This window comes from Labrus bergylta, chromosome 17, assembly GCF_963930695.1.
Source record: "Labrus bergylta chromosome 17, fLabBer1.1, whole genome shotgun sequence".
NCBI classification, from domain to species: Eukaryota; Metazoa; Chordata; class Actinopteri; order Labriformes; family Labridae; genus Labrus; species Labrus bergylta.
The window spans coordinates 21570142-21594995 of record NC_089211.1 but is presented as its reverse complement, the minus strand read 5'-3'; the positions used below and the strand labels follow the sequence as shown (position 1 = coordinate 21594995).

The 24854-nt window shown below is 40.0% G+C and overlaps 1 protein-coding gene across 2 annotated transcripts; it reads left to right on the top strand.

Moving 5' to 3' along the window:
• The first annotated feature begins 975 nt into the window (after positions 1 to 975).
• gpsm1b (G protein signaling modulator 1b) lies at positions 976 to 24537 on the top strand. Of its 2 annotated transcripts, none has more exons than XM_020638405.3 (14): positions 976 to 1216; positions 10447 to 10668; positions 11781 to 11916; positions 12056 to 12198; positions 12632 to 12755; positions 13959 to 14074; positions 14247 to 14402; positions 15115 to 15223; positions 15333 to 15447; positions 16579 to 16649; positions 16748 to 16918; positions 21801 to 21960; positions 22070 to 22275; positions 22386 to 24537. In XM_020638405.3, the coding sequence occupies exons 1-14, from the start codon at positions 1155 to 1157 to the stop codon at positions 22584 to 22586; spliced, it is 1992 nt and encodes a 663-aa protein (XP_020494061.2). In that variant the 5' UTR covers positions 976 to 1154; the 3' UTR covers positions 22587 to 24537. The 2 variants fall into 2 exon arrangements, with proteins under 2 accessions (XP_020494061.2, XP_020494060.2); XM_020638404.3 differs by having other exon boundaries at positions 978 to 1216; positions 21798 to 21960.
• Positions 24538 to 24854: the final 317 nt, after the last annotated feature.

Here is a 24854-nt window from a genome sequence, read left to right as displayed (position 1 = left end):
TCAGTCCATTCGTCTACCTATATACTTATGTTCCTGTGGCATCTGTTGTTCTCATTGTGGCTCCTAAATGTTTGTGTTTTGCTTTTTGAAGATTTAGTTTGGACTTTTGTTGAAGATGGTTATTGGACCTTTTATTGCTAAAATCTATATTGGGTCCTCTACCTTGTTTTACTCACTGAACGTGACCGGGGAACATCAGAATTGGCTGACCAGTGAATTTGAATGGATCACAGCTGCTCTCTGTTTTGCTAGTGGCTTTAAAATATGAAGGAACATCTGTAGATTTAGTTTGTAAAAATATAGTAATTTCTCTTCAAAAAATACAGAACATGTACAAACAGCGAAGAGCCAGAAAGTAAAAACAAGTCAAATATACGCAGCAAAAGGTTCTACACAAAAACACACATCAGTATTTACCATGGAACATTTTCAGTTAATGGTCCAAGATCTTTTAAAACATACTTTTTCTGAAATCTCAGCTCCTCAAAATGCAAGAGTGTTTTAATTTCCCCCCATCTCCAAATCAAAAGTGAGCAAAAAAGTTGGCCTGAAGACTTTTAAAAGCTTCATTAATTGTAATTATAATAATTAATAATTAAAAATGGAGGTTGTATTATCTTACAGATGTTACTAAAGTATTAGAAGTTTGACATCTACACAGAGTGTGCAGATGTCAGAGGTTAAAACCGGATCCAGCACTTCTGCAAATGAGGAGAGTACAACACTGGTTTCCAACAGTTACTGGTTTGAGAAATGGAATACAAACAAGTGACATCATAACATACATATTTTGTTTTTGTTTTTCAGCAGTTTCAAACACAACTTGCCGCTCCACAGACAGACGAATAAAAAAAAAAAAAAAAAAAGCACAGTCGCGCACAAGCGACACCCCTGCGTGTGACGTCATTTCGGGGGGCGGGGCCGAGTGTTTTTGTGGTTAATTTGCACAATACCTCACTTCCTCGGCAGCTGCCATTGCTGTGGTGGTATATGGGGCTGGAGAGGGGTAAAGAGAGAGAGAGAGAGAGAGAGAGAGAGAGAGAGAGCGAATAAAAGAGGGGAGGGAGTGACAGAAAGGAGTGCTGCTTCCGGGAGGAAGAAAACCGTGAAGGGGTCTCGCAGCGGGAGGAAGCAGGCAGATTAGCAGCGGTTCTATGGCTGAGTCTACTGCTGACGATGTGGACCAGGATCTGGCCAGCAAGAGGCTGCACTCAAGGTAAGACCAGAGGTAGGGGGGGGTCACAGCCTCGTAGCGTGTCCTTGAATGGTTGTCAGTATAAAGAGAAAAGAAGGACTGCAGGGAGCGGCTGAAGGGACGAAAAGGCTGCCAGCTCAAGGCTTTGCTTACCGAGGAGGAGCCAGGCAGGCAGGCAGGCGGAACTTGACCAGCACAGCTTTCACTGATTTTTAAAAGGTTCAAGACCCAGCCACAGCTACAAGCCAGAGCCCGAATCCAAGCCTCATTCCTGGCTCGGGTCATTGAGCTGCTGTGGCTGGAAGTGCAGACTGAGAGGAGCCTCAGGATGTGATGTGGATGCAGGAGGGACACAGCAAGGGGTGTGAAAGTGTCCAGATATTAGACACATAGAGGTTTGGTTTAAACCAGGTAGGTGCAGAATCATTTCAGAAACACATTAAACATGAACTCATACTTTGTGTATTATGTAGGAGGATATCTTTATGTAGCAGGAGCTGTCTTACTTTAACCCTCTTTATTTGCACAGGTGGTAACCGTGTTCCTGCTCATTTGCAATTTAAACACTTGCCCTGCCGCTCTATACTTTTTGTATGACTGTTTTATTTGCATGTCAAAAGACAGTTTCAACGTCCACTGTCTTTCAAAGACAAATCCCAATTAAGAGTCATCAATGGTGGGTTCAATGTCTTCAGGATTATTACGTTCCAATGTGTCAGAAACTGAGGATGACACACGGTTTTTATACACTACTAATTATTAGAGTTGCAACTAACATTTTCATGTCGTCATCACTTTTAATGAAATAACAACTATTGTGCCTAATGACTCTCGGTGTTACAGCTGTGTGTTTCCCTTCTCCCCTTCTGTTGTCTCCAGCCCAGGTGAAGCTACTAATTGCACAACGAGGTACACCTGGCCTCAGTGCTTAAAAGGGCCAGTGCTGGCTGCAGAGAGGAGAGGCATGTTGAGTTGGGACTGTTGTGCTGCTCAGTCAGGGATTGTCTGTTGTCTCTTTTGATCTTTGTTATCATTTAGTGTCATATTGTAATAAATCCCTTTTTTTTGTTTTGACTTCTATTAAGGTGGTTAGTGTCTTTTAATGGGTCAATATATGGCTTGCTGTTAGTCCCGTAGGGCGTAAACTCAGTATATTATAAACATGTGCAGCTGATGTCATATTCAAATTGATTAAATAAAAGAGATTCAGATTTCTCTAGAGATGCACTGATTATGAAAATCAGAGTCTACGCTACTAAAATGAAATTATGCTTGATCAACTTTCTGTTCGTTATTTTGTCATAAGCAACAAAGCGCTGCATTGACTGATCGTTCAGTTGAACGTGTTGGCCTGTGGGACGGTGTTGTCTGTCGTTTGTTGCGTCTTGTTTTGTTGCCAGATACTGATCAGATGTTGTTAGAATGACGCGTCTTTGTTTCATATTTTGATTATTACTAATCACAACAACGCTGGTTACATAAGGTTTGCCTCCACGTCTTTTTGTTAATCAGTCAAGTAGAATAAAGCACATATCAAACCCACGGACTGTTCAGAAATGTAGAGACATCCGAGTGGTTAGATTTTCTTAAACAGCTCTCACAGTCAGATCAAGGTTGTGATTGTTTTTGAGTGTTTCATGTTTCTGAAAGTCAGCGTCTGTAGAGATCATTAAGAACTGTTGAGTTGTGAAGTGACATTCATCAAAACCTGCAAGGTTGTCGCGTCCCAGACAAACACAGTGAGTGCTGGTTGTGATCACATGACCTGGTCTGCCCTCTGTGAGTGTTTCCCCTATATTTTACAAACGCATAACATCAATACATGACCTTTCTACAGTGAGGGTTTGGGAATAACTGCCTGTGCTTTTGTTGCTTGTAACAAAACACAGATGACCCACATGAAGTGGCAACCTGAAGGGTCTTTGTCAGAATACAGTTTCTGTAAAATGCTATTTAGTTTGACAGTTCAAGACATTTATTAGAGTAATTCATGATGACCAAATAGTCGACTATCGGAAGAAGAACTCCCAAGGAGGTATTTCAAAAATAAACATTTTGATTGCATTGGGCTATTCCGTTCTCTTATTGAGACTTACAGTGTTTTTATTCAGCTACAGAGATGGCCAGTGAGCATTACGACATACCATGAAATGTCACCTGTGTTAATAAGGAATGAATCCTGAAACTGACAATGTGGTCGCCTCCGTGTCCTGTTCTTCTTGGACACCATATTGAAAACTACACAGAATCCCATATGCAGTTCTGAAGATTATTTAAGATACATTTCAATGTAAATTTACACATTAAGCAAACTGCTGCCCAAACGTCACCCGCTTTGTACATTCTAGGCATACAGAAAGCCAGTCCATACAACGAGATAATATCCAACTTGTATTTCTACAGACACAGGGTTAAGAGAGACTGAACTACGAGGGGAGGGGGATAATAATAATGGTTCTACAAGAGAATCAGACAAAAGAAGCTAAGAGGAGACAGCTCTGCTCTAACTGAAAGCGACATGCACTGCAGGAGGAGAAAACATTCCTAGAGAGTTTCTCTTTGGTTTCCTTGACAACTGGCCGGGGTACTCTGTAATTATGGCTAGAATTACTACTCTGAGCACAGAGTTTGTTAGCCAAGCCAGGAATAATAGGGACAGTAGGGTAGAACTGTCAATATGAGACAAGGATACATTCATTAAGAAAATCATTTCATACATTTTTGTGTGTTTTTTTTTTTTTTTTTTTTTTTTTTTGTTAGGAGATACATTTGAATTCAGTAAGCACAGGATGTCACGTACAAGTCGTACATCTGGACATTGAAGAACACTCATTATCATATGGTCTATCCTGCTCCTGTTAATATGTCTGACAATGACCTTCGCTGGGTCATTCTGAATGCAATATGATACACTGCATGTTGTCCACAATAACGATACAGCGATTGAAATAATTGATATATTACGATAGATCATGGTGTCTGATTAATTGGAGAATATTAAATGCCCCTGAAAAGGAACATTTCAGGATTCATATATATATATATATATATATATATAAAGTGCAATTTGATAATTGTATCCACAAGTCAGGCTGATCACATATTATTGGCGTTTAGATATTTTGTCCCACCCCTAGTTAATACAGTACAATACTAAGAGTCTGAATTAAATGTAATGGATATATTCAATGAATTGGCCAGGTGCTGTTACACACTCGTATAACACTGCAAAACTTTAGAATGCTTCATAGTTCAGGATTTCAATTGTGTGTGGAGGTTCAATATGGAGTCATTTCCAAGTTGGTGGACACAGCCGTAGCAGTGTTGATTTTGTTCCTTTATAAAATAGGTTATTATGATAGCAATATTCAACGTACAGGCAGTGAACATGGATGCAATTCAGTATAATTTAGTGATGGTGTTATGAATAGGTTTGACAATGTTCCTGCTAGTTCCCACAGTAGTACAGCTGCTCTTAGTCTAATCACTACAGCAGGTATGAAGAAGCAAGCTTTTATTCACTAGACATCATTTGACAGTGTGGTTTCACCGAAGTTTTGAAAAGCTGAATCATGATACTGTGGTTACTAGTTGAAGTCCTCCAAAATGTGACCCATACCTTTTGGTATTTGTCTCTCCTTTTATTTCATATTTTCTTTTATTATTATTATTAGGGCAAAACGACACATCATCACATCATTGCTTTTCAAAAGTCATTTCTCAGAATTGGCCCTTTTTCACTTAAAGAACAATACATATGGCATAGCTCAGTTTAGACACAAACCTCTCTTCACTTTGTTAACTTGCTCTCTGAAACCTTTCCAATATGTAACTTGGTCTTAATAAAGCCATGGCAACTGCACTTGGGAACTGTGTCTTTTAAACCACAGGCAGACTATTAGAGGATAAGGGTCTCCAAAACAGACCAATTAAAGTGGTAATAAGAGGAGAGAATGGGAGACTTACACATTCATGTACTGCTCTGATTCTGATTCAGGCTTACCACAAGCATTGCAAGAATGAAGGTCACTTTGTGTCACTCTTCAAATGAAGTACGGCTGTACTGTTTGCTTTTGTTTTCTATTGTCTTGGTCTTTCTTGACAAGTTCATAAATGACCCTTTACAAGTGCCTTCCTTTGATTCCCTTTTTTTTTGTTTTTTTGTCTGTTTGTTAGCACTAAAACATCCAGAAGATTGTAATATACTGATCTCTGAGTGAGGGTATGTTGCGGCCTCTAACTTCACAACTGCACAGTTTAATTTATTAAACCGTGTCGCCAGGCTTTCTTAAGGCTACACCCCTTTTCCACAGTCTGTTTTAAAGTTTAGGGTTTTACAATTCACTGAGGTTTCTACGAGGCCCCTGCACCACCTAAAGTGAAAACCTCCTTTATTGTCTTCACTTTATTTTCTCTGCGACAGAACCTCTGAAGTTATCTGCTTCTCTAATTGTTTTCAATATCATGCTCTCATGAAGACATTGCATTAAGGTCTTTGAAAAGCAGAAGAATTCAACATTGATCGGATAGACGCTAGGCTATTTGTCTTGCTCCTTGTTGTTAAACGGAAACGGGTCCGTCTTTTGTACATTGCATCATAGAAAATGTTAATCTTTTGCTACCTGACAAAGTCACAGTCAGTCTTCTTGGCAATCATACACATTTTTCCCATGGCCATATGGTTGTTAGATCAGAAAAACAAAGGAAAACTCCCCTTCCTCTAAGTCTGTGAGCTTTCTAAGAACATGCTGTTCCTGTAGGTGAGGCATCAGGCCTTTGTTGTGAGTTGAAGGGATACATTTTGGCTGATTGGTTGCAATGTTTGTTACCCTAGATCTGGTGGGTTTGTACTATTGTGGAGACATTGTGTTAGAATGTCAATTACTTACATTCAAAATCATATAACTTGGCTGCTTGACAGTTGCCCAGCTGGTTTGTATTTTTGCGCATTCAATCTCTGGATATGTCGGGCCAAATGAATCCTTCGATGCCCAAGGAAACGAGGAAGCCTTTGTCTGGTGTTTTTGAAAAAGCCTTTGAAATAGAAGGGCCTTTAATGTGCCACTGTGACGTAATATGCTTTCAAATGCGCCCTCCGAAGGACCCAGCCCCTAAATGGTACAAAGCTATGGTCTATATGGGGAAAAGAATGCAAAATATGCCAGGCGTTCACCATGGCCTTTGCAGTCATCAGATAAACCCTTCACATGCGGCCGTGAAGAATAAGCTCTTTTGTAACATAATAAAACAAAGAGTTAACTCGCTAAAGATGGATCGATTGATTTCAAACAAATCAAACACCTAAAGATATTTGACCAACATGTTGGACTGCCTTCATCAATAACAGACTAATTGGGGGAATGTCTATTTTAGGAATGGTGTTTCAACTGTTCAGAAGAGTTCCAGAGAGTTTTAGCGCAGTACAGCATTTCCTTTGTCGCCTGGTGGCCCACCACGACAACAAGACAATTTATGGGTTTTTTTTTCCCATTTAATTTGTCCTTGTTGTATATTTCCACTATGATCTTTGTAACTGCATTGACCCTGTACCTTCCATCCCTCTGACTGCTGCTATTAATGACACCTTCTCTTTCCTGTTTCCACTGAGGAGTAGCCTCACCACAATGTACAAACCTGATGGCCCTCCTTTTGATGACATGGTCAGGCCTGGAATGTCAACATTCTTGGCCTTTTCCCCATGAAGGATTCCAGATGTGGAAGATTTATTCCACTGATGCTATTTAATATGTCTGATAGATGACAAGGGCATAACCTTGTCCTCTTTACATAAATGTTAACTTCAGGGTTAACTGGTTTGATCTACTTTCCAGAATGATGACAGTGGTCAGTTGTTGCCAGTTTGAAGATGATTTTAGCCTGGGGGCTTGGATGTGTTGCAACAACAACAGCAAGAAGTTGTCATAAGCAAGGAAGACAGTTAGGTCACTTCAGGTCGTCCTTCGACTCAGGCGGTTGAACGGTTCAGATGACCTTACATTTTTCTCTTGCCCTTAAAACTAGCTTAAATTACAATGTAATATCAATATATTGGTGTGATCTCATGAAATTACATTTTCCACACATTTTGACAACTTATGTTTGATAAGCACACGGGTTCAGTGTTCTCATCTATAAAATGACAAGTGGCTGCATTCCATCCGGGTACTTGAATGAAAGGACTTGGATTATTGTGGATGCTGTCCAGGCTACTGATGCACCATAATGGAACAGAGCCATTGTTAATGTTATTAGGTACACCTGTGGTAAGCCTGCCAACACTTTAATGCTTCCATGTCCTTAGACTGCATCTAAACAGGAGGGATATAAAAAGCCGCAAACTAGCAGAGTAGGAGCAACAGTTTCAGTTGACCGTATGCGATCAGGAACAGCACTGAGTGTAGCTCAGGTATTTTTTTTGGTGGTTTAAAAAGCGCTCAAAATCATGATCTGTCTAGACTGCAAGATTGACTTACTATAATCCATCTTTTTTAATTAATACTGAAAATAACTTAAAATGTACATGCACTCACTGTCTTGACATTTATTGTTCCCTTTCCTACTCTTTACTTAGTCTTTATGTCTTTGCTGGTGGTGACCTAAAAATCTTTCTGTCAGTGTCAGCAGTTAGTTGGATTAGTGTAGGCCAATCTGTGCACTGTGTGCACAGATTGCAGGTGCAGGTCCCTGGATTAGTAACTGCCTTTCTTTCATCCTTCCTCCCTGTCTCTCATTGGGTCAAGGTCCAAGCTAAGAAGTATTGTACTTGTATTGTGTCGTCATTGGCTCTCTTCTTGCTCTCACTTAGATTATCGTCTTTTATTACAACCGCCTTCTTTTCAGGCATTATGGCAAGACAGAACAATGGATCTAAGCTACAGACATGTGGAAGAGGATCAAAAGAACGGTGTTGGTGTTTCTATCGGAACTATTTGATCTGAATGACAGAACAGCAATGGACATCTCAGCTCTTTGACTTCATTCTGTTGGATTAGTGGAAATGACCATGGTAGACTTTTAGACCAAGAATTGTCTGCCATTCCCATCTGTCTGGCGAGCCTAATGGGGTAGAGTTCACCATTTAATTTTTGGAAAGTTCCTGAGGACTGGGGCAGCAGATGTGATTCTTGGCGGGTGATGGACTGTGTGTAGTAGGTCCATTTGGATTGTGTTTTAGTTTGCTGCAACATTGCTAACATTACTGATTCTTATGGAGTATGAAAATGGGTTACATGAACTTCGAATTTAAGAAAACAGAAAAACTGGATATTTCAATATTTCAGTAAGCCAGATCAACTGATAATACTAAAGGTCTTGGCATTATTAGTTTTACGTACAGCTTGAATGAATTTCAATGAGTACAGAGTTGATAGTTTCTCAGAATTGTTTTGCCTTGGCTAGTTGTGCTAACCCTTGCCCTTATGGCATCTGAGGCTTGCCCTCTGACCGGAGCTGAGATAGCAGTTTGCAAACTGGTCCATCATGGACCCCGACCTCAAGCAATGCTAAGGCCTATACGCATGGAGCTGCAGGCATATGTGGACAAAACAAGAACCAAGCAAAAAAACAGGTACTGCTGAAATACTTTCAAGAAGTATTCTGAAACATTTATTTGGCAAGCCATGTTTTGCAAACTAGTTCACCAGTCTGAGCTCACTGACTCTAGAAGTAGTAGTAGATCATGTAGAGTTAGGAACGTTTGACTACATGATTAAATCTTTGTAAAGTGAATACAACTACTAGTTACAGTCAATCCTTTGAAAAATGCCTGCCAACGCCATAGCAGTAATATGTGTGGCAAGCAATAATGACAATGGAGACATTTGCAATATACATTTTCACGCGACAAAATAGAAAAGGTCTGTGCTGAGGGAAATGTTAAATTGACATAGATGACAAAGTGTTTTTAGTGAAAGTTAACTTATGTCAACATGCCTGTGTCCATAGCAATCATGTACATTGCTGGATTGTAAGAAGGCTGTATGAAGAAAGCAGTACAAGACACAAAAATTAATTATTTTTTTAATAAGATGATGAGTATAAATAGAGACTTTCTGAGAGTTATGATACACAGTACATTAAGGAATGAGTGTTTATAACAGTTTCATGAATGCACACATAAAATGGATGAACTACCGGTTAAGTTTTCTGCTTAATGAAGTTGAAACTACTACAGGGTGCTCTTGTATTTTTTTGAATGGGGCCATTTGTAGAACAGATACGATTCAAGGATAATCCTTTAACTCTTTATTCGAATAACTTATCTGGAATTTTAAGATGCAACCAACTTGGCTGAGTTTATCCTGGATTATACCATTAAAAAATCTGGGGCCTATAGCTCCTGGATACAGCTCACTGATTTGTGCTTCCTATCAGACCACCAGCCTCTTTAATCATGATGGTTCAATATTTTCTTTCTGGGACTATTTTGTCTTTTGGAGGTACAAAGACGTACCACCTGGTTTCTGATGAACTTCACGCTGGATCTTAAATGCAAAGATGATTTATTTTCAAATGACTTCAATAGGTTCCATCACATACCATATAAATTCATTTGTTGTCAAACGACTCCTTAATATTTCCTTAACATTTCATGTCCCACTGTCATCGATCCAACAGTTGCCATAGTTACTAATAAATTGTTAAAGGGCAAGGAAGACTACCCTTGACTTAGCTTTTGATAGTTATTTCCGGAAAATTGTGTTTCTCTTATACTTCAGCTTTGAAATGCAGGGGAGCAGAGATGCACTTTAAAGGGAATTAACAACTTGTTGCAATATGCCTATGCTCGCATGCACAATAAACAAAGTCAGCTAATGAATTACTTCAATGTTTTTACATTCAAAGGACTACAATGCCAAGTTCCTTTCAATTTCATGTACCAAAAATGCAGACGGGTAGAGAGAAGGGTGAGCAATTTTGTAAGATAGACATTACCTACAAGAGAACTGCATGTTTTTATAAACCTGACTCTAAAAATCAAGCTGATATAAGAGTTATGAGTGAAAACTGCAACACCTTTTCAAGGTGGTCATCTTAGAGCTTTAGACTTCGTTGCTAAGGCAACAGTCCACAGACATGGCTACAGACCTTGTTGTCATGGTGATTCTGGCAATTTGTTCCTCACCAATGTTACAGTTCGACTGCAAGTGTCCCTGATAATATACATTGTTCTATCTCTTGCAGTGCTCATGTTAATGCAGTGTTCTGTTGCTCCCTGTCTCAATGTGTCAACCTGTGTTTGTACAATGTAGGATGGAGGCCTCTTGCTTGGAGTTGGCCCTGGAAGGAGAGCGACTATGCAAGGCCGGGGACTTTAAAGGGGGAACAGCGTTTTTTGAAGCAGCCGTGCAGGTCGGTACAGACGACCTGAAGACCCTAAGTGCCATCTACAGCCAGCTGGGAAATGCTTACTTCTACCTCAAGGAGTATGGCAAGGCCCTCGAGTACCACAAACATGACCTTACTTTGGCAAGGTGAGGAATTCACTTTTTCTTACTGAATTGCAAAAGTTTATATAAACTTGCCAAACTTGGTTTTCAGCTCTCACTTCCACCCGGAGTAGGAATGGGGTTCAATTAACGACCTGGTTACACATTTTTCAAAACCTTAAAATCAACAACAATGGGGCTTATCAATAGTCCTATCAAGTCTTGTGAGTCCTGTAATGTAACATTATATCTCAAGTCAAGTCATGTTTGAATGATTAACATGAAGTTCTTTCTTATTCATTTGAAAAACAAAACTTTATATTATACATAACCACACACTGTCATAGAGGTACGTCTTATTGTTTTCACTTGACTTTATAATTTAGGACAGCCTACAGAGCTAATGTAGGTCTTCAGCAGTTTAAATGACACATCATAATAATGATGATATAATAATTTACAGTATATCAAATGAAATACAAAAAATCTTCCATGGCTGCCCCTGAAGCTTGGTTGCTTTCAATTAAAAATGTATCTTCTTAGTGATTTCCTTACAACAGACCCTGGCAAAGAAAGCTTTGAAGCTAAGTGATGCAGTCAAGAGCTCTAGTCAGTGCTGAGCCGGTACGTAGGATAGTTATGCTAATGATTCAACTATTTGATGTACAGACAGTTTCAGAGAAGAAATATTCAACGTACCATCCCTAAAAAGGTTTTATTGACTTTATCAGGTGCACAGGAGCAACAGCAGCAGGGATTTAAACTGTGTTGACATTATGTTCTGTAATAAAATTTAAAGAAAAGTGAGGGGACTTTCATATTGCAGCAGTCCTCAACTACCAGCAGGATATTTAGCTTGAACGAATAATCGGTGTCCCCTGCTGAGAATGCAGCTGGTACTTCAGCGGGGAAGCGATCAAAGACCCCAGAGAGATTTACCTTGTTACATTATAGCCTCAGCGGGGCCACTGAGACCTGGTGAGCCTCCTCGGAGCTAATTAAAAATTGTATTGTTTAGCATCTCCCAATTAAGTCTTTCTACAGAGCCTTAATGACACCATTTACCTTAATGAAATCGACTTAAAGAACTTTTAAGTCGTCCTTGGCTTACCATAAACATTGGTGGTGGTGTTGTTGTTTTTTTTCCACTTTCTCAGAACAATAGGAGACAGGATTGGAGAAGGGAAAGCCAGCGGTAACCTTGGTAACACATTAAAAGTGTTGGGGCGCTTTGATGAAGCTGTTGTGTGCTGTGAAAGACATCTGGATATTTCTGAAGAACAAGGGGACAAGGTAACTTCTGTTACTCTTCAAAGCCTCTCTATTCCAGTCGAAGAGCTACAATGCATTATTAAAAAAAAAGCAAAGAATACTTGTGCATATTATTCATTCTTTGTAACCTTAACCTCTGTCTTTTTATATCTGGTTGTAGGTTGGAGAGGCCAGAGCTTTGTATAATGTCGGTAATGTGTTTCATGCTAAGGGCAAACAGCAGTTGTGGGGCTGCACCCAGGAGCCTGGCGACCTGCCTCCTGATGTCAGAGACACATTGCAAAGGGCTACGGGCTTTTATGAGTATGTATTGTTCACAAATGAAATAAGAATCAAAGAGGTAGTCTGGAAAAGTGAGCTTAACTGCATTTTGTGGTGTTAAAATTGACTTGTAACAGAGCAACACTGTATGCTTGAAATATTTAGCTTGTTAAAAATGCATGAAGAAATCACGTTAAATGGACATATGCTACAAATTTTGGCCAAACGTTGACTCATCCGTGGCTATTATTAGCCCTTCTATTCTTGACTACATCAATACAAGTAACTCGACCAGTGGTTCTCCACTATAGCACACCAAAACATCACAAAACACAACAACAGTTTCCTTTCAAAGAAGTCAACAGGTTTGACTTTATAGCAGAGAGTTTTGTTTTTAAATGTGGTTTCCATTCTGACGGCTTCATGCATTCCCGCATTTAGCTGCTACTAAATTGGTGTTTGCTTATCCCTGTAGGATGAACCTGTGTTTGGTCAAAGAACTTGGAGACCGAGCTGCTCAGGGGCGGGCCTATGGTAACCTGGGCAACACCCACTACCTGCTGGGAAACTTTGTGGAAGCTATCAAGTTTCATCGCCAGGTGAGAAATTCAAAATGTTTGCCAGCATCTTTTTTTAATACTAGTGCATAGGTAAGATTATCTGCCCTGTTGAAGTGCCTGATTATAGCAGTGACCTTGTAGAGCCAGAGCAGGTCTCACTTTTTCCCTCACACAGGTGCAGCATGATGGCCCGCCATGATATTGACCTAAAATGTCCTTGATAGTAGAAAAAAAAGTCCAAATGTAATTCCTTCTTGTTCAGCTCATGTTTCACAGATGTGAACATAAATCTAAACATGTCATTCTGATTGATGTAGAGTATATTTGGTTTTGTTTTATGGGTGTTTTGGTGGCTTATACACCAAAGCCAGGGATCTTTGAGTGTCCTCCCCTGAAGCCACAGTGCTACATAAAAAAACATTTGTAGGCCATTGCTGTCATCATACGGGCCTGTTGGGTGTGTCTGTCATTAGCAGTCCACAAGCGGTAAGCAGAAAATTTGATGTGCTTGATCAAACATGTCTGCGTGATATAAGCTTAGACTCAATGGTTTAATAAGTCGACACTTCCTGGCATTGCAGTGAAGAAGTAGGCCATACGCATATGTGCCTTACACAAAGTCTGAAATACATTTGACCTGCAAAAGCGAGGCTAGCAAAGTATGAGAGAATGGCATTGCTGTCAGAGAGTGCGAGGACAGTGATAGAGAATAAGAAAATAAAGAATTTGATTCATGCTCACATCTCATTGCATGCATTGCATATCTAAGCTTTTTTAGAGTGAAATATCTCCCAAGTTTTTCAGTGGATCCAAATATAGCTGGCATAGTGAAAACACAGTGTGATCAAGGATTGAAGGGTTCTCACAGAAAACGATGTGTGAAAATTGGTTTCTTGGTGAATCACTGGCAAACATGGCCACAGGCTTTCTCTCTCCCCTTGATACCTGTCACTCTTCGTCATGAAACAACTTGTTTTCTCGTGGGAGAAGCCAGTCTTTCATCTCTTTTCCATTAAGAACCTATCAGTGTGCCGTGTATGAGAGCACACTGCTTTTAAAGGGAACAAGATTTGATGCACCAATAGTTGCAACGTCACATCTTTCATGAACTCAGGGGGAAAACAAAGCCTGCAAATTGTACTTGTGTAATTGACTGTATTTAATTGCTCAGTGTAATAATAGAACAAATCAACACAAAAAGGGGGAAATAGATGTGTGACATTCCTGTTCTGTTGTTCACAGCGATTATCCATAGCTAAAGAGTTTGGGGACAAAGCTGCAGAACGACGAGCCTACAGCAACCTGGGAAATGCCTTGATATTCTTGGGCCAGTTCAACACAGCTACAGAGTACTACAGGTGAGGAGAGAGAGGAGTGTGACATCTAGTGGAGAAAACACGAAGGGACGCAAGTATCAAGAACTCTCAAAATAAGATTTTGACCCCTGAAACCGTCTTAATTATGTGTCTATTCACCAAAACCTCTTCAGTGTCTCCTTTTCTCACTTCATCTTGTTTTTGTTCACTACAGGAAAACGTTGCAACTGTCTAGGCAGCTGAGGGACCAGGTGATGGAGGCTCAGGCCTGTTACAGCCTCGGAAATACCTACACACTTCTGCAGCAGTATGAGGGGGCCATAGACTACCACCTGAAACACCTGTACATCGCTCAGGAACTTACAGATAGGTAAACAAAAGCAATATCTAATGTACGGGTTTTCAAAGTCTGGGAAAGTGACCCTCCTCTGTAAGAACATAGAAACAGCTGCCACATTTAAACATCTCCTTTTTTTTTAATTTTTTTTTTTTTTTTTATGATTTCAAATATCTTCATCTTAATTTTTTTTAAACACCCTTCCAGATTAAATTTCGTGAAACATTGTTAGTGTCATATAGCCTTTCGGCAACAAACTAATTGGCAGTATTCCCTGATTGTGCTCACCTCTACTTTAGTTGGAACAATGAGTGCATGTCTTTGATGCAAGAATGCAATGTAGATTAGAATAAATGCAGAACATCGGCGACCCGCTGCCTTAAATGGTACTTGCTTTTCACCTCGTCCTACTCGCACAGGTAGGGGAGAGATGTGGGACCGGAGTCTCCACAGAAAGCTAGAAGTTGTCGCCTACTTTGTTTTTGATTACTCCGGAATCTGTCTCCTCTGTGGAGTAACCAAATATCCATCAACTTTCCCCACACATTGCAGTATGTTTACAGCTATTTTTTTTTTTTTTTGGTTTATTTTTTCCCATATTGCGCCTCTGCTGAAGTCCTTTGGCAAACCCCATGGGAGGTGCACCTCACTCTTTGAAGACCCCTGATCTAAGTATGCTCACAAACAAGCATAAATGCAAATGTATTTTAGTTAACATTGGTTGGTTTGATTCATGTCTCATTAGAGTCGGTGAGGGCCGTGCCTGCTGGAGTCTGGGGAATGCATATGTGTCTTTAGGGAACCACAAACAGGCTCTTCACTATGCCAGAAAGCACCTGGACATCTCCAAAGAAGTGAGACATATTTGTTTACAGTCATGCGGGGAAGATATATGTTTTTGCAATCAGCATATTTTGACCCATAAGACTGTTTGTCTCTCTGTCCCTTTAATTTATTTTTCAGATTGGAGACAGAAATGGAGAACTGACAGCCAGAATGAATGTGGAGCAGTTGATGGAGGCTCTGGGGGTCAGTGAGAGTGACCTTTCCCCCTCCAGTTCAGAGTTTGAGATGCAAGGTGACACAATCAGTTACTTTATGTCCATTAGTGAGCTTTAGAGGTGTGACCATAAGAAAGAAATAATCTTGTTCTCTCCCACTGTGGAATGAAATATTAACTCAATTAACAAATGAATTGTGTTATTTCTGGTAATTGTCTTCTTGTATGACTAATTTAGAATTTGCTCAGTTTCCTTAGTTTTTACATGGGAAGGGTCCCGCAGATGAAAAAGTCTTATTCAGTGTGTGTCCCCTTATTTATGTACATATTTTTTATTTTGATGTTACCTGTCTGATTGCTTGCTGCAGACTGTGGTCAGGATTAGCTGTGTGTAAGCTGTTTGGGCCCTCCTCCACCAAAATAGAAACAAAATAAGATGTATAAAGCGACAGAAAATGTCTGAGAGGTTTTGAAAATGTGCATTTATTCATCAACTTTAAACTACAGATAACAAAACTTTAAAATGTGTTTTTAGCTTTTAAGATTTAACTCTTAACTTCAATGTTTGACAAAGTTAACTCGTGGGCTTGAGTAAACTCACTGAAATTCTGTTTGTGTACACAAGATTACCATTTAAATGCCAAACTAAATTGAGACAGTCATAACAGACTCACAGTGTCTGTGTTATGTCTGAACTGAAGCTAAATGTGACACTGGGCCAAGGGTGTGAACATTTTTGGGTTAAGTGAAAGAACATGAAGGTTTTTACCCCCAGTCCAAGGAAGATTAGTTTGTAAAGCAAATATTTTTGTCAAATCTATCCTCAAAAACTAAACAAGTTTCACTTTTAGATTCTCTTCTTCTCACATTACAATATACAATTTTGATCTGTGGAGTCAGGTGAATATTGTGTGATGTTTGTGGTTCCCAACTGTCCTCCAGGGCTTAAATACTCACACCCATGTCCTACATTTCCCTCTCTGGTGCAGAGCCGGCAAACAGACTCTTATTCAGGTTGTTTGCTTGGTTGTCTGAGTAAACCACGTATCCACACCAAACATCATGAGACCAATGTTGACATGACTGGCTGCAGCAGAGAAGAGACAAAGAGCTTTGCAAACTTAATTTGACATCAGATGAACAGTTATGCAACATTGTGCTACCAAGTAATGTTTATTTATTTTGTGTATTTTTTTTTTTCTTCTATAGGAGCAAGACCCAAATTCACCAAGAGAAACAGCATGGACAGTGTAGAACTATGGAAGTACTCTACAGATAAGGTGAGGTCTCACACATTTACAGCTCAACGCTTGAGAGAGTCTTAATGTTACAGAGAGTTTTATCAATCCCACTCTAACAATAAGCTCTGTGACTGCAGAATGACGACAACCAAGACTTAGAAAGTATACCCGGGGGATCCAAGAGTCAGCTGTCGCAGCCAGGTAAAAGAAAAGGCTATCCAGACAGCCAGTCATCAGATGAAAGGCCGTGGTTGGACTCGCCCCTAGACACTGATGACATCACTTTGCAAGTCCCACCTCCAGTGCCAGTGAGTAGTCTTAGTATTTTCTTCTCATTAACTACATGCACTGACCCAGTTATACTTCATATGTGGTGCCCCGTGTGAGTTTACAAAGAGAAAATGCTAGGCTTACTGTTTTCAGAAGCTAAGGTAATAGGATATTTGTATTTACTACACAGATTGGGTTTAATCTTGTCATCTATTTCCAAAATGAACACACTTTTCTTATAAAAATGAAACCGCTACGGCTCGTCCACAACTAAGGTGTTCTGTAGTAACCTGTCCTGAAATGGTTATCGTTTCATAATTTTGATATAATGTCTAGTGTAAGGTAAAAAATTGACATAGTATCAGTGGCATCACCCATTTTTTTTAATTTTTTTTTTTATACAGAGGTGTTTTGAAGCCAAACAACAGCAGATGTCACCTTTATTAGAAAGGATGACTCCCCCTAGCTTTTGCTCAAACAAAGAGGTGGAGTTACCTCACATCACACCTGCCTGTTAGTCAACTCTGCAATGTTTATGCAAAACTCTTGTCCTTGATGTTATCAAAATGGATGAGTTAAAAAAATAAATTCACCCCTCGCTACTTCTACGTTGTTTTTTTACGTCATGTCTTACTTCAGGAGACCACAAGTGTATAGACCCCAATATATTGTTTTTCATAGAAAGCAATAAATGTTCCTGAAGTGCTGAGTACTGTATTCACTTAACTACTTTCCATACTTGTCTGTTCATCCCTGTCCAAAATGTCTTCAGGGCTTCAGATTTAAAGAGAAAATGAGAAATTAGTGAGATGAAATCTGGAACATATCCTTTAATTTCCCATGAGGTTATACCATGTGAAGTCACACACAGTGTAAAGGTGTCCTTTCATTAGGTTACAATGGTGCTCTCATTTGCTTTGAACTAGATTCTTAACGAGTATGCCTTCTCACAGCTGCTGTAGCTTTAAAATCTGTGGCCTCACAACACTTGATCTTGCTTTTTACTGTGGCATTGATAATTGTTGTAATCAACAAGCTGACATACAGGAAATAAAGACTGGCTGTGCTGCATAATGATAGTTCATCAGAGGGGGCTAGAAATAGCATCCAAAGATGCATGTTGGTAATCAGTGACACTGAAGCATATTCTTTTCATATAAGCCATTATTTTAAAAACAGTTATGTGTCTGCTAACTTTGACAAATCTTTACTCAAAACTACAAATAAGAGCGGAAATATCTTTAGGTTGTAGTAGAACGGTTGACAAAAACAAGGACAAGACGGCAATGTAAAACAAGAGGCAAACTTCAGCGTTGAAAAATGAAGGTGATGCTGAAGTGTAAAACAAAACAGCAGTTCCTCTAGTGTCCACTAGAGGTGGACTCAAAAGAGCCACGGAGGTCCCATAACAAAATGGCACAACAAAACTATTTCTCAAGTGGTTAAAACTGTAAAGGAGTAGCCCATCGGCTAGTGCACGTGCCACATTTACAGAGGCTTTGCCCTCAAGAGTGGGCCAGCTCCTTTCCAGCATGTCGTTCCCCACTCTCTCTCTCTCCCCGGTTTCTGACTCTATCCATTGTCCTGTCTCTAGAATAAAGGCATAAAAAGCCCCACAACAATCTTTTAGAAAGAACTGTACAAGGAGGGATTTTTGAGTTGTGGATACATTTGCATAAACTGGGCAGAGGCTTAATTGACAGAGAGGTGGGGGCATTTGGAGCGTTTTGCCAGGAGACTAAAGACTGCCACAGAAACTTTGTTTCTTGTTCGACTGAAAGTTAGGTGGACAATATTTAATATCCATTTGGAACTATTTTAAAAAAATAATAATAATACCAAAAGCTCTGTCTGGACTTTCTCAGTTTAATAAGTGAGTGGGTTAGTCGTCTGATTGAGGCTGGGGTTAAATGCCTCATTAAGGTTATAGAGCAAAATGGTGATCTAATCTAGGAAGCACTGTCTTCATTCATTCATACACTCCCCCCACCCCACACCTCTTTCACAAACCAACTCCATTTCTCTACTTGTCTCTCTCTCTCTCGTCGTCATCACATCTCTTGTTCTATCTCTGTGGCCTACTTGGTTAATTGGATAACATGGAGAGGAAAGTGAGGAGATCCGCATAGAGACCAAGGGGCCAAGGACAGAGAACAGCAGCGCTAGAAGCCAAAGATGATTAGTGTGCAAAGAGCTAGTAAACAACAATCAAATGGAAGATTTTTCACGGGCATGTTTGTTGTTAACGAATGGTTTATAAACTAACATTCCTGGTTCTTGTCATGAGGGTAGCAGATCTGTGCTGGCGGCCACTGTTGACATGCAATTTGCTCATGACTGTGCCCCATCTTTCCACCCCTTTTCCCCCAATCATCCCCCTCTTCCTCTCTGCTGATAATGTGGCCTTGATCACAAAACTGCTACCCTCCCCACTGGGTCAGCCCCCCTCCCCCCTGTCTGTGATAATGAGTTGTTTTCCCACAGTGGGCGAACAGGACAAAAATGGCCTGCAGGACAGCCGCAGAGAGAGAACGGGAGGGAGAGAGAGAGGGGGAGAGAAAGAGAGCCAGAGATGAAGTGAAGAGAGTGGATGGTAGAGATGCAAAGAAGGCGGAGTAAATGAATACAAGAGGAGCGGAAATTAGAACTTAATGGGAGGGAGAGGAGTACAGCTGGGGAGAAGAGCGAGGTGGGAGAGAGGGAGGTGTGAGCCAGGCGTGTGCACAGAGCGTGAGGGAAAGCGAGCTCAGAGAGACATGAGAGAGAGAGAGTGGCATAGCTTGAGGAGAAAGTAGAGGTGCTGCTGGTGAGTTGATTCATTTAAGTTTTATAGCTTGAACAACAACATGGTGTAAAGGATACAAGAGGTCATTCACTCTTTGTCCATTAGATTTTTTTTGACACAAATGCAGATGTTTTCGGTTCGTCAGCTTTTTTAACCTTTTGTATAGATATTTGACTTTTTTAGGGAGTACATGCAGTGTAAGTGAAGAGCTTTGAATTTAAAGTTTTCTTTGTTGTTGTTGAGGGCATCGTTTTGTTTTCTAAAAGTTGTCAGGCGCCTGCTTGGCTGTGACCTAGTTCACATCTTTCTGAGAAGCAAACTGAACTCCATCCACTGGTTGGGACTGAAATGTGTCTAATCAAATATGACTCTGTGCTGCATTGAAATACTTTTAATCATGAATGTTGACCCATGCAGTGTTACTGAAGCTTCTGTTTAAAGTGAGAAGTAGCCAAAAATCTTTTCCATCAGGGACATTATCAGACTGGTTTTGATCGCTGAAGCTTGGGTTTCTACCTCCCATAAACTTGCTCTGGGACATTTTGTTGAAGATTCCTTATCAATGTGTTCATTTGTAGTAAATTGTGAGATGTTATGTCAGACGTGAGCACTAAAATGGGTCCTAAACTCTCGTTGGTTCCTTTACAAATACAATGATCTGCCTTTTTTTCTATGAAAGAAATACTTCTTTGTTGGTCGAGACCTCTTGTGTTTCATATCTCTCCTGTACGTATGTGAACATTTCTTCTCATTGTCGTTGCTATAAATATGCAATGATAATACTGCATCTGCTGTGATCACTCTTGTAATTCTAGATATTCCATTTTTTTTTTAAGCACTAGTAATCCACTCTAGCAGCAAAGCGTGATCACAGCCACAGTGAGAAAGAAAGAAGTCTCTTTCAGTACCATGTGAGAGTGAAAATCTTGATGTTATCTGAAAACAAACAATGGACAGATCACCATCAGAGGCTGACTCTTGGTAAATATGCAGAAAAAGACTGCAGACACACAGTGACTGAGTCATTTATTGGCTGATCAGTGATTAGAGCCACAGTGTATATTCTCATGTTCTGCAGTACCTGATACCACAGTCCTTGTTTCACCATTCCTCAGCTCATGTTTGAAAGCTTTGACTGATGAAAGTTGGTAAAGGAGCTTCTCATTTTTTCCATAATTGGTAAAGAACGTAAATAACCAAAAGTATACCAAAAAGACAATTTAAAGCAGTGAAGATTAGGTATGTTTGTAGCAACTATTGTCCCTGTGGATTAAATGTAAATTTAAATTTAGACTGGCTGACTAGTCAGGGGTAGGAACATTTTCTAAAACCATTTAGCTTATTTTATTGCAGTTTAAAACAGCTCATCGCAGTCTTCCATAACAAAGGTGGCTGTTTTTAAATGACAATGAAATGTGTGGCACTTTGTAATGTGCATAACTCTGCAAAGTGTGGCCAACATTATCATCACCAGCGCCCGGTCATCTTTGCAGGTTAACGTCTACATGCCTGTGCTGAATTTGATTGTACATTGCTCCTTTCATTAGGAGCTTAAATGCCAGTTAATCAGAGCTTTATGCCCAACTATTGGCAGTTGGTAGTGTTACAGCTTAAGATGCATTTAACCAGCTTTGTGGGCAATACATTAATAAAAGAATTAGCAATTAGTTTAAACCACCAGTAAATCTGGCTGCAGAAGTGACAACATTGAAACGTTTCGTTGATTATTGCGTACATCACTTGTGAAAAGTGTCACTACTGAATTCACACTAACTCATCAACTGGTATCTTTCTGCAGTCTATCATGGCTAGAGCTGTATCAGTTGATACATCCATATGTTTTTATAGGGCACCACTGTGAGGGCCATTTAACTTAAATGCTAATAGGTGGTGTTTTTTTTTTTAACATGATATTTATGGCATTGGACCACCTTCAGTATCTAGGCCAAGGTATTCTCAGCATGAAAGTCCTTTCTGAGTAAATTACAGGTCTAAAGTTTAATTATTTTATCTGCACATCATGACTCTATGATCATGGGCTACTTAAGCTGCATTCCCCTACAGTGAATTAACCTTGACGTACAAATCAGATACATGGGTCTGTCTTTACTAATTTGTGGTTTTTCTTGCAGAAGCTGGGCCGTGACCCCTCAGATGAGGACTGCTTCTTCGACCTCCTCAGTAAGTTCCAGAGCAGCCGCATGGATGACCAGCGCTGCGATCTTGACGAGCCTCAAAACGGAGACATCGGAGAAGGTGCGGCAAACTCGATGCCAGCGCTGAACGAGATGATAGGTCGGTTGTTGAGAACTGTTCACCTGGGCAGGTCTTTGTCTTCAAGGACGTATAAATCTCCTTTTTTAAAATACACATGAACTCATGAGGCTCTTGGCTCTTTTTCTAGATCCTTCAATTACAACCTCCCCCCAGACTGAGGAGCTGTTTGACTTGATTGCCAGCTCTCAGAGTCGCCGTCTTGATGATCAGAGGGTTAACGTTGGGAATCTTCCAGGCTTGAGGATTACCCACAACAATCTGGGACACCTGGTGGGCGAAGGAGATCATCAAGAACCGAGCGACGACTTCTTCAACATGCTAATCAAGTGCCAGGTAAGGACTTGATTATAGCATATAACAAGTGCTTAAGTCTTCTCAGATTTTTAATCACTTTGTTAATCAGAGAGTCCTTGTAATTAATTTGTGCATCTTCCCGACTGCAGTCCTCCCGGATTGATGATCAGAGGTGCTCCCCACCAGAAGCCGGCCCCCACGCCCCCACAGTGCCTGATGAAGACTTCTTCAGTCTAATCCAGAGGGTGCAGGCGAAGCGTATGGACGAGCAGCGCGTCCAGCTGCCAGACGATGACGAGGACAGCCCTCCGTCCCCTGAGCCAGACTCACCCAGTGGTCTTTCCAGCTAGAACTTTGTAACTCTACGCTGCGTCAATTCAAGTCAAAGAGAAGAAATGACAGAAAGATGAGCCAACATTTAAAGATGCCACCGAAGGGTGAACTAACAAGATTTTTAAATAGCAAGATACATTTCATGTGCAATAGGTGGTGCCCTGTCAAATGTTCGCTCAGTGTATTAAGCTCTATGTGTAAATATAACAGGAAAGCAGGCAGGATCTAAGCTTACAGCGAGGGGATGGAGAGAGTACGTTTTTGGGACATGATGACAAAAATGAAATAGGTTGTTCAATCCGATGCCTTAATCAGCATTTTTTCAGACTCAAGATTGTATTCCATGGTGTCAGAAGTGTTACTATGGTAACACATGATTTGGCATACAGTGTTATTATGGGGACTTGGAGCACGAGTTGTGGAAATCACAAAGAATAAATGACAGAAACAGAAAACAAAATGAAAAACTTAAGAGATACATTATCGCACTGAAATTCAAACCTGTTTCATATAAAGACTTCAATGATATTTTACGGACCAACTGTCTTTATCGAACAGGTTGAATTTCCAAGTGCGTCTGTTCAATGACACTCTTACTACGCTGCTTTAATCATTCTACTTTCATGGTTCCCACCACTCATAGAAAACTGGTGTTATCGGTGCAGTATCAGTATTCGGGATGTGCGTACATTGTTTAACCGTATTGATCAGTTCAAACCTTCCACCCACTGTGCTTTACGTTTTCTGGCTTAGACAAAACAATGAGATTTGTTTAAATGGACAGGCCGAATGACAACTGGTTCTTTATGTGCATTTATAAACAGGCATACGTCGTGACAGTTTGTAGAATCCAAGGATACTGAGAAAATGATCCGATACAGCTGCTTTCTTTTATATTCAAGAGTAGAGCTTTGGGATAATTCAAGCTCCTATCAATGTTTCTGCTTGGCTTCTGAAGTAACGCTAGCTGCTGCCCGTGATGTTCTCTACATCTGATAACAGACTATTGCTTCATGCCATCACGACTGTGACGTAACATAGGAATAGAAGCAGATGGATAATATGGATGCCCTTTTGTAAAGAATCTAATACCATGAGCAAAACGGACACATTTATCCTAGGTTATGCTGCCACCCTGTGGTTAAAACCTTGTATTACTTTACCTTGTCTATTTGGTGGACTCAAACATTCCCTGCTCTCCATAAGAGAACTTTAAAGAGATGCAGGTAAAAATCAAACCATGGTGATAACCGATACCATGATCACCAAAAAATGCAACCAAACTCATGAACCTTCTTAAAGAAAAACAACTATACATAGATTTTATTGTTCCAAAAAAATGTGGTATTGGCAACATTTAATGGCAAGGTTTCGATACTAAACCTTCATCAGGCAAACTTTTCAGTACTTGACCTCTTGACCTTGATGAAGGTCTCGTACCAAAACGTAGCCAATAAACATTTTTTTGGAGGTGAGACAGTGTTGAAATGTGTGACCATGCATGTGGCCAAGATTAGAGTGCATTATCAAAATCAGTCAAAGCTCAGGCTACATCTCTATCCATCTGAAGGCTGACAAAGAGAATCACAAACTGCAGACAGGATTTCTGTGTTATGGTACTGTACTAAAAAGTACTCCACCTTACCTTTTTGGGCTTGCTTTTTATTGAGAGTTAGTGCATACCTCGTTTTTGTACCTCAAAGCTTATGAACCTTAGTACTCTGAACCAGGGCGGATCATGTTCCAAGTTTATATGTTTGATTCACCTCTCTTTGATAAAACAAGACAGTGGGAGCTAAAGTTAATATTTCTTTTTCTTTTTTTGTGAATTAACATTGTTAGACGGTACCTGGTACGCTTGTATTTGTCTCTGCCATAATTTGTACATGTAAATATATTTTGTATTTATGTTCCATTTGAGGACATGAATATGTCCCTTCATGCTTTGAATAAAATGTTTCAGATGTTTCCCCGGGCTTGGTTTATATTTATTGGCTAAAGAAAGAATTCCTCTTTTCAAACTTAGAGTAGCACTGACCTCTAAAGCAAGGAGAAATCAGACATTTAGTACATTTGAAAATGAGTCAACAAAACATTGACTGGATTAGATTTCCAGAGCTCTAATCTTTATTTGAACAAAGCACAAAGAACCAACTGAACCTGTTGGTTAACTTTTAGTCACGTTGCTTAACAGAGATTTAGCAGGACTGTAAACAATGTTTTAAATCTGTGATAATTATTCACTTTGTATAACATCTTAATAAAAAACACATGAGGGTCATTAT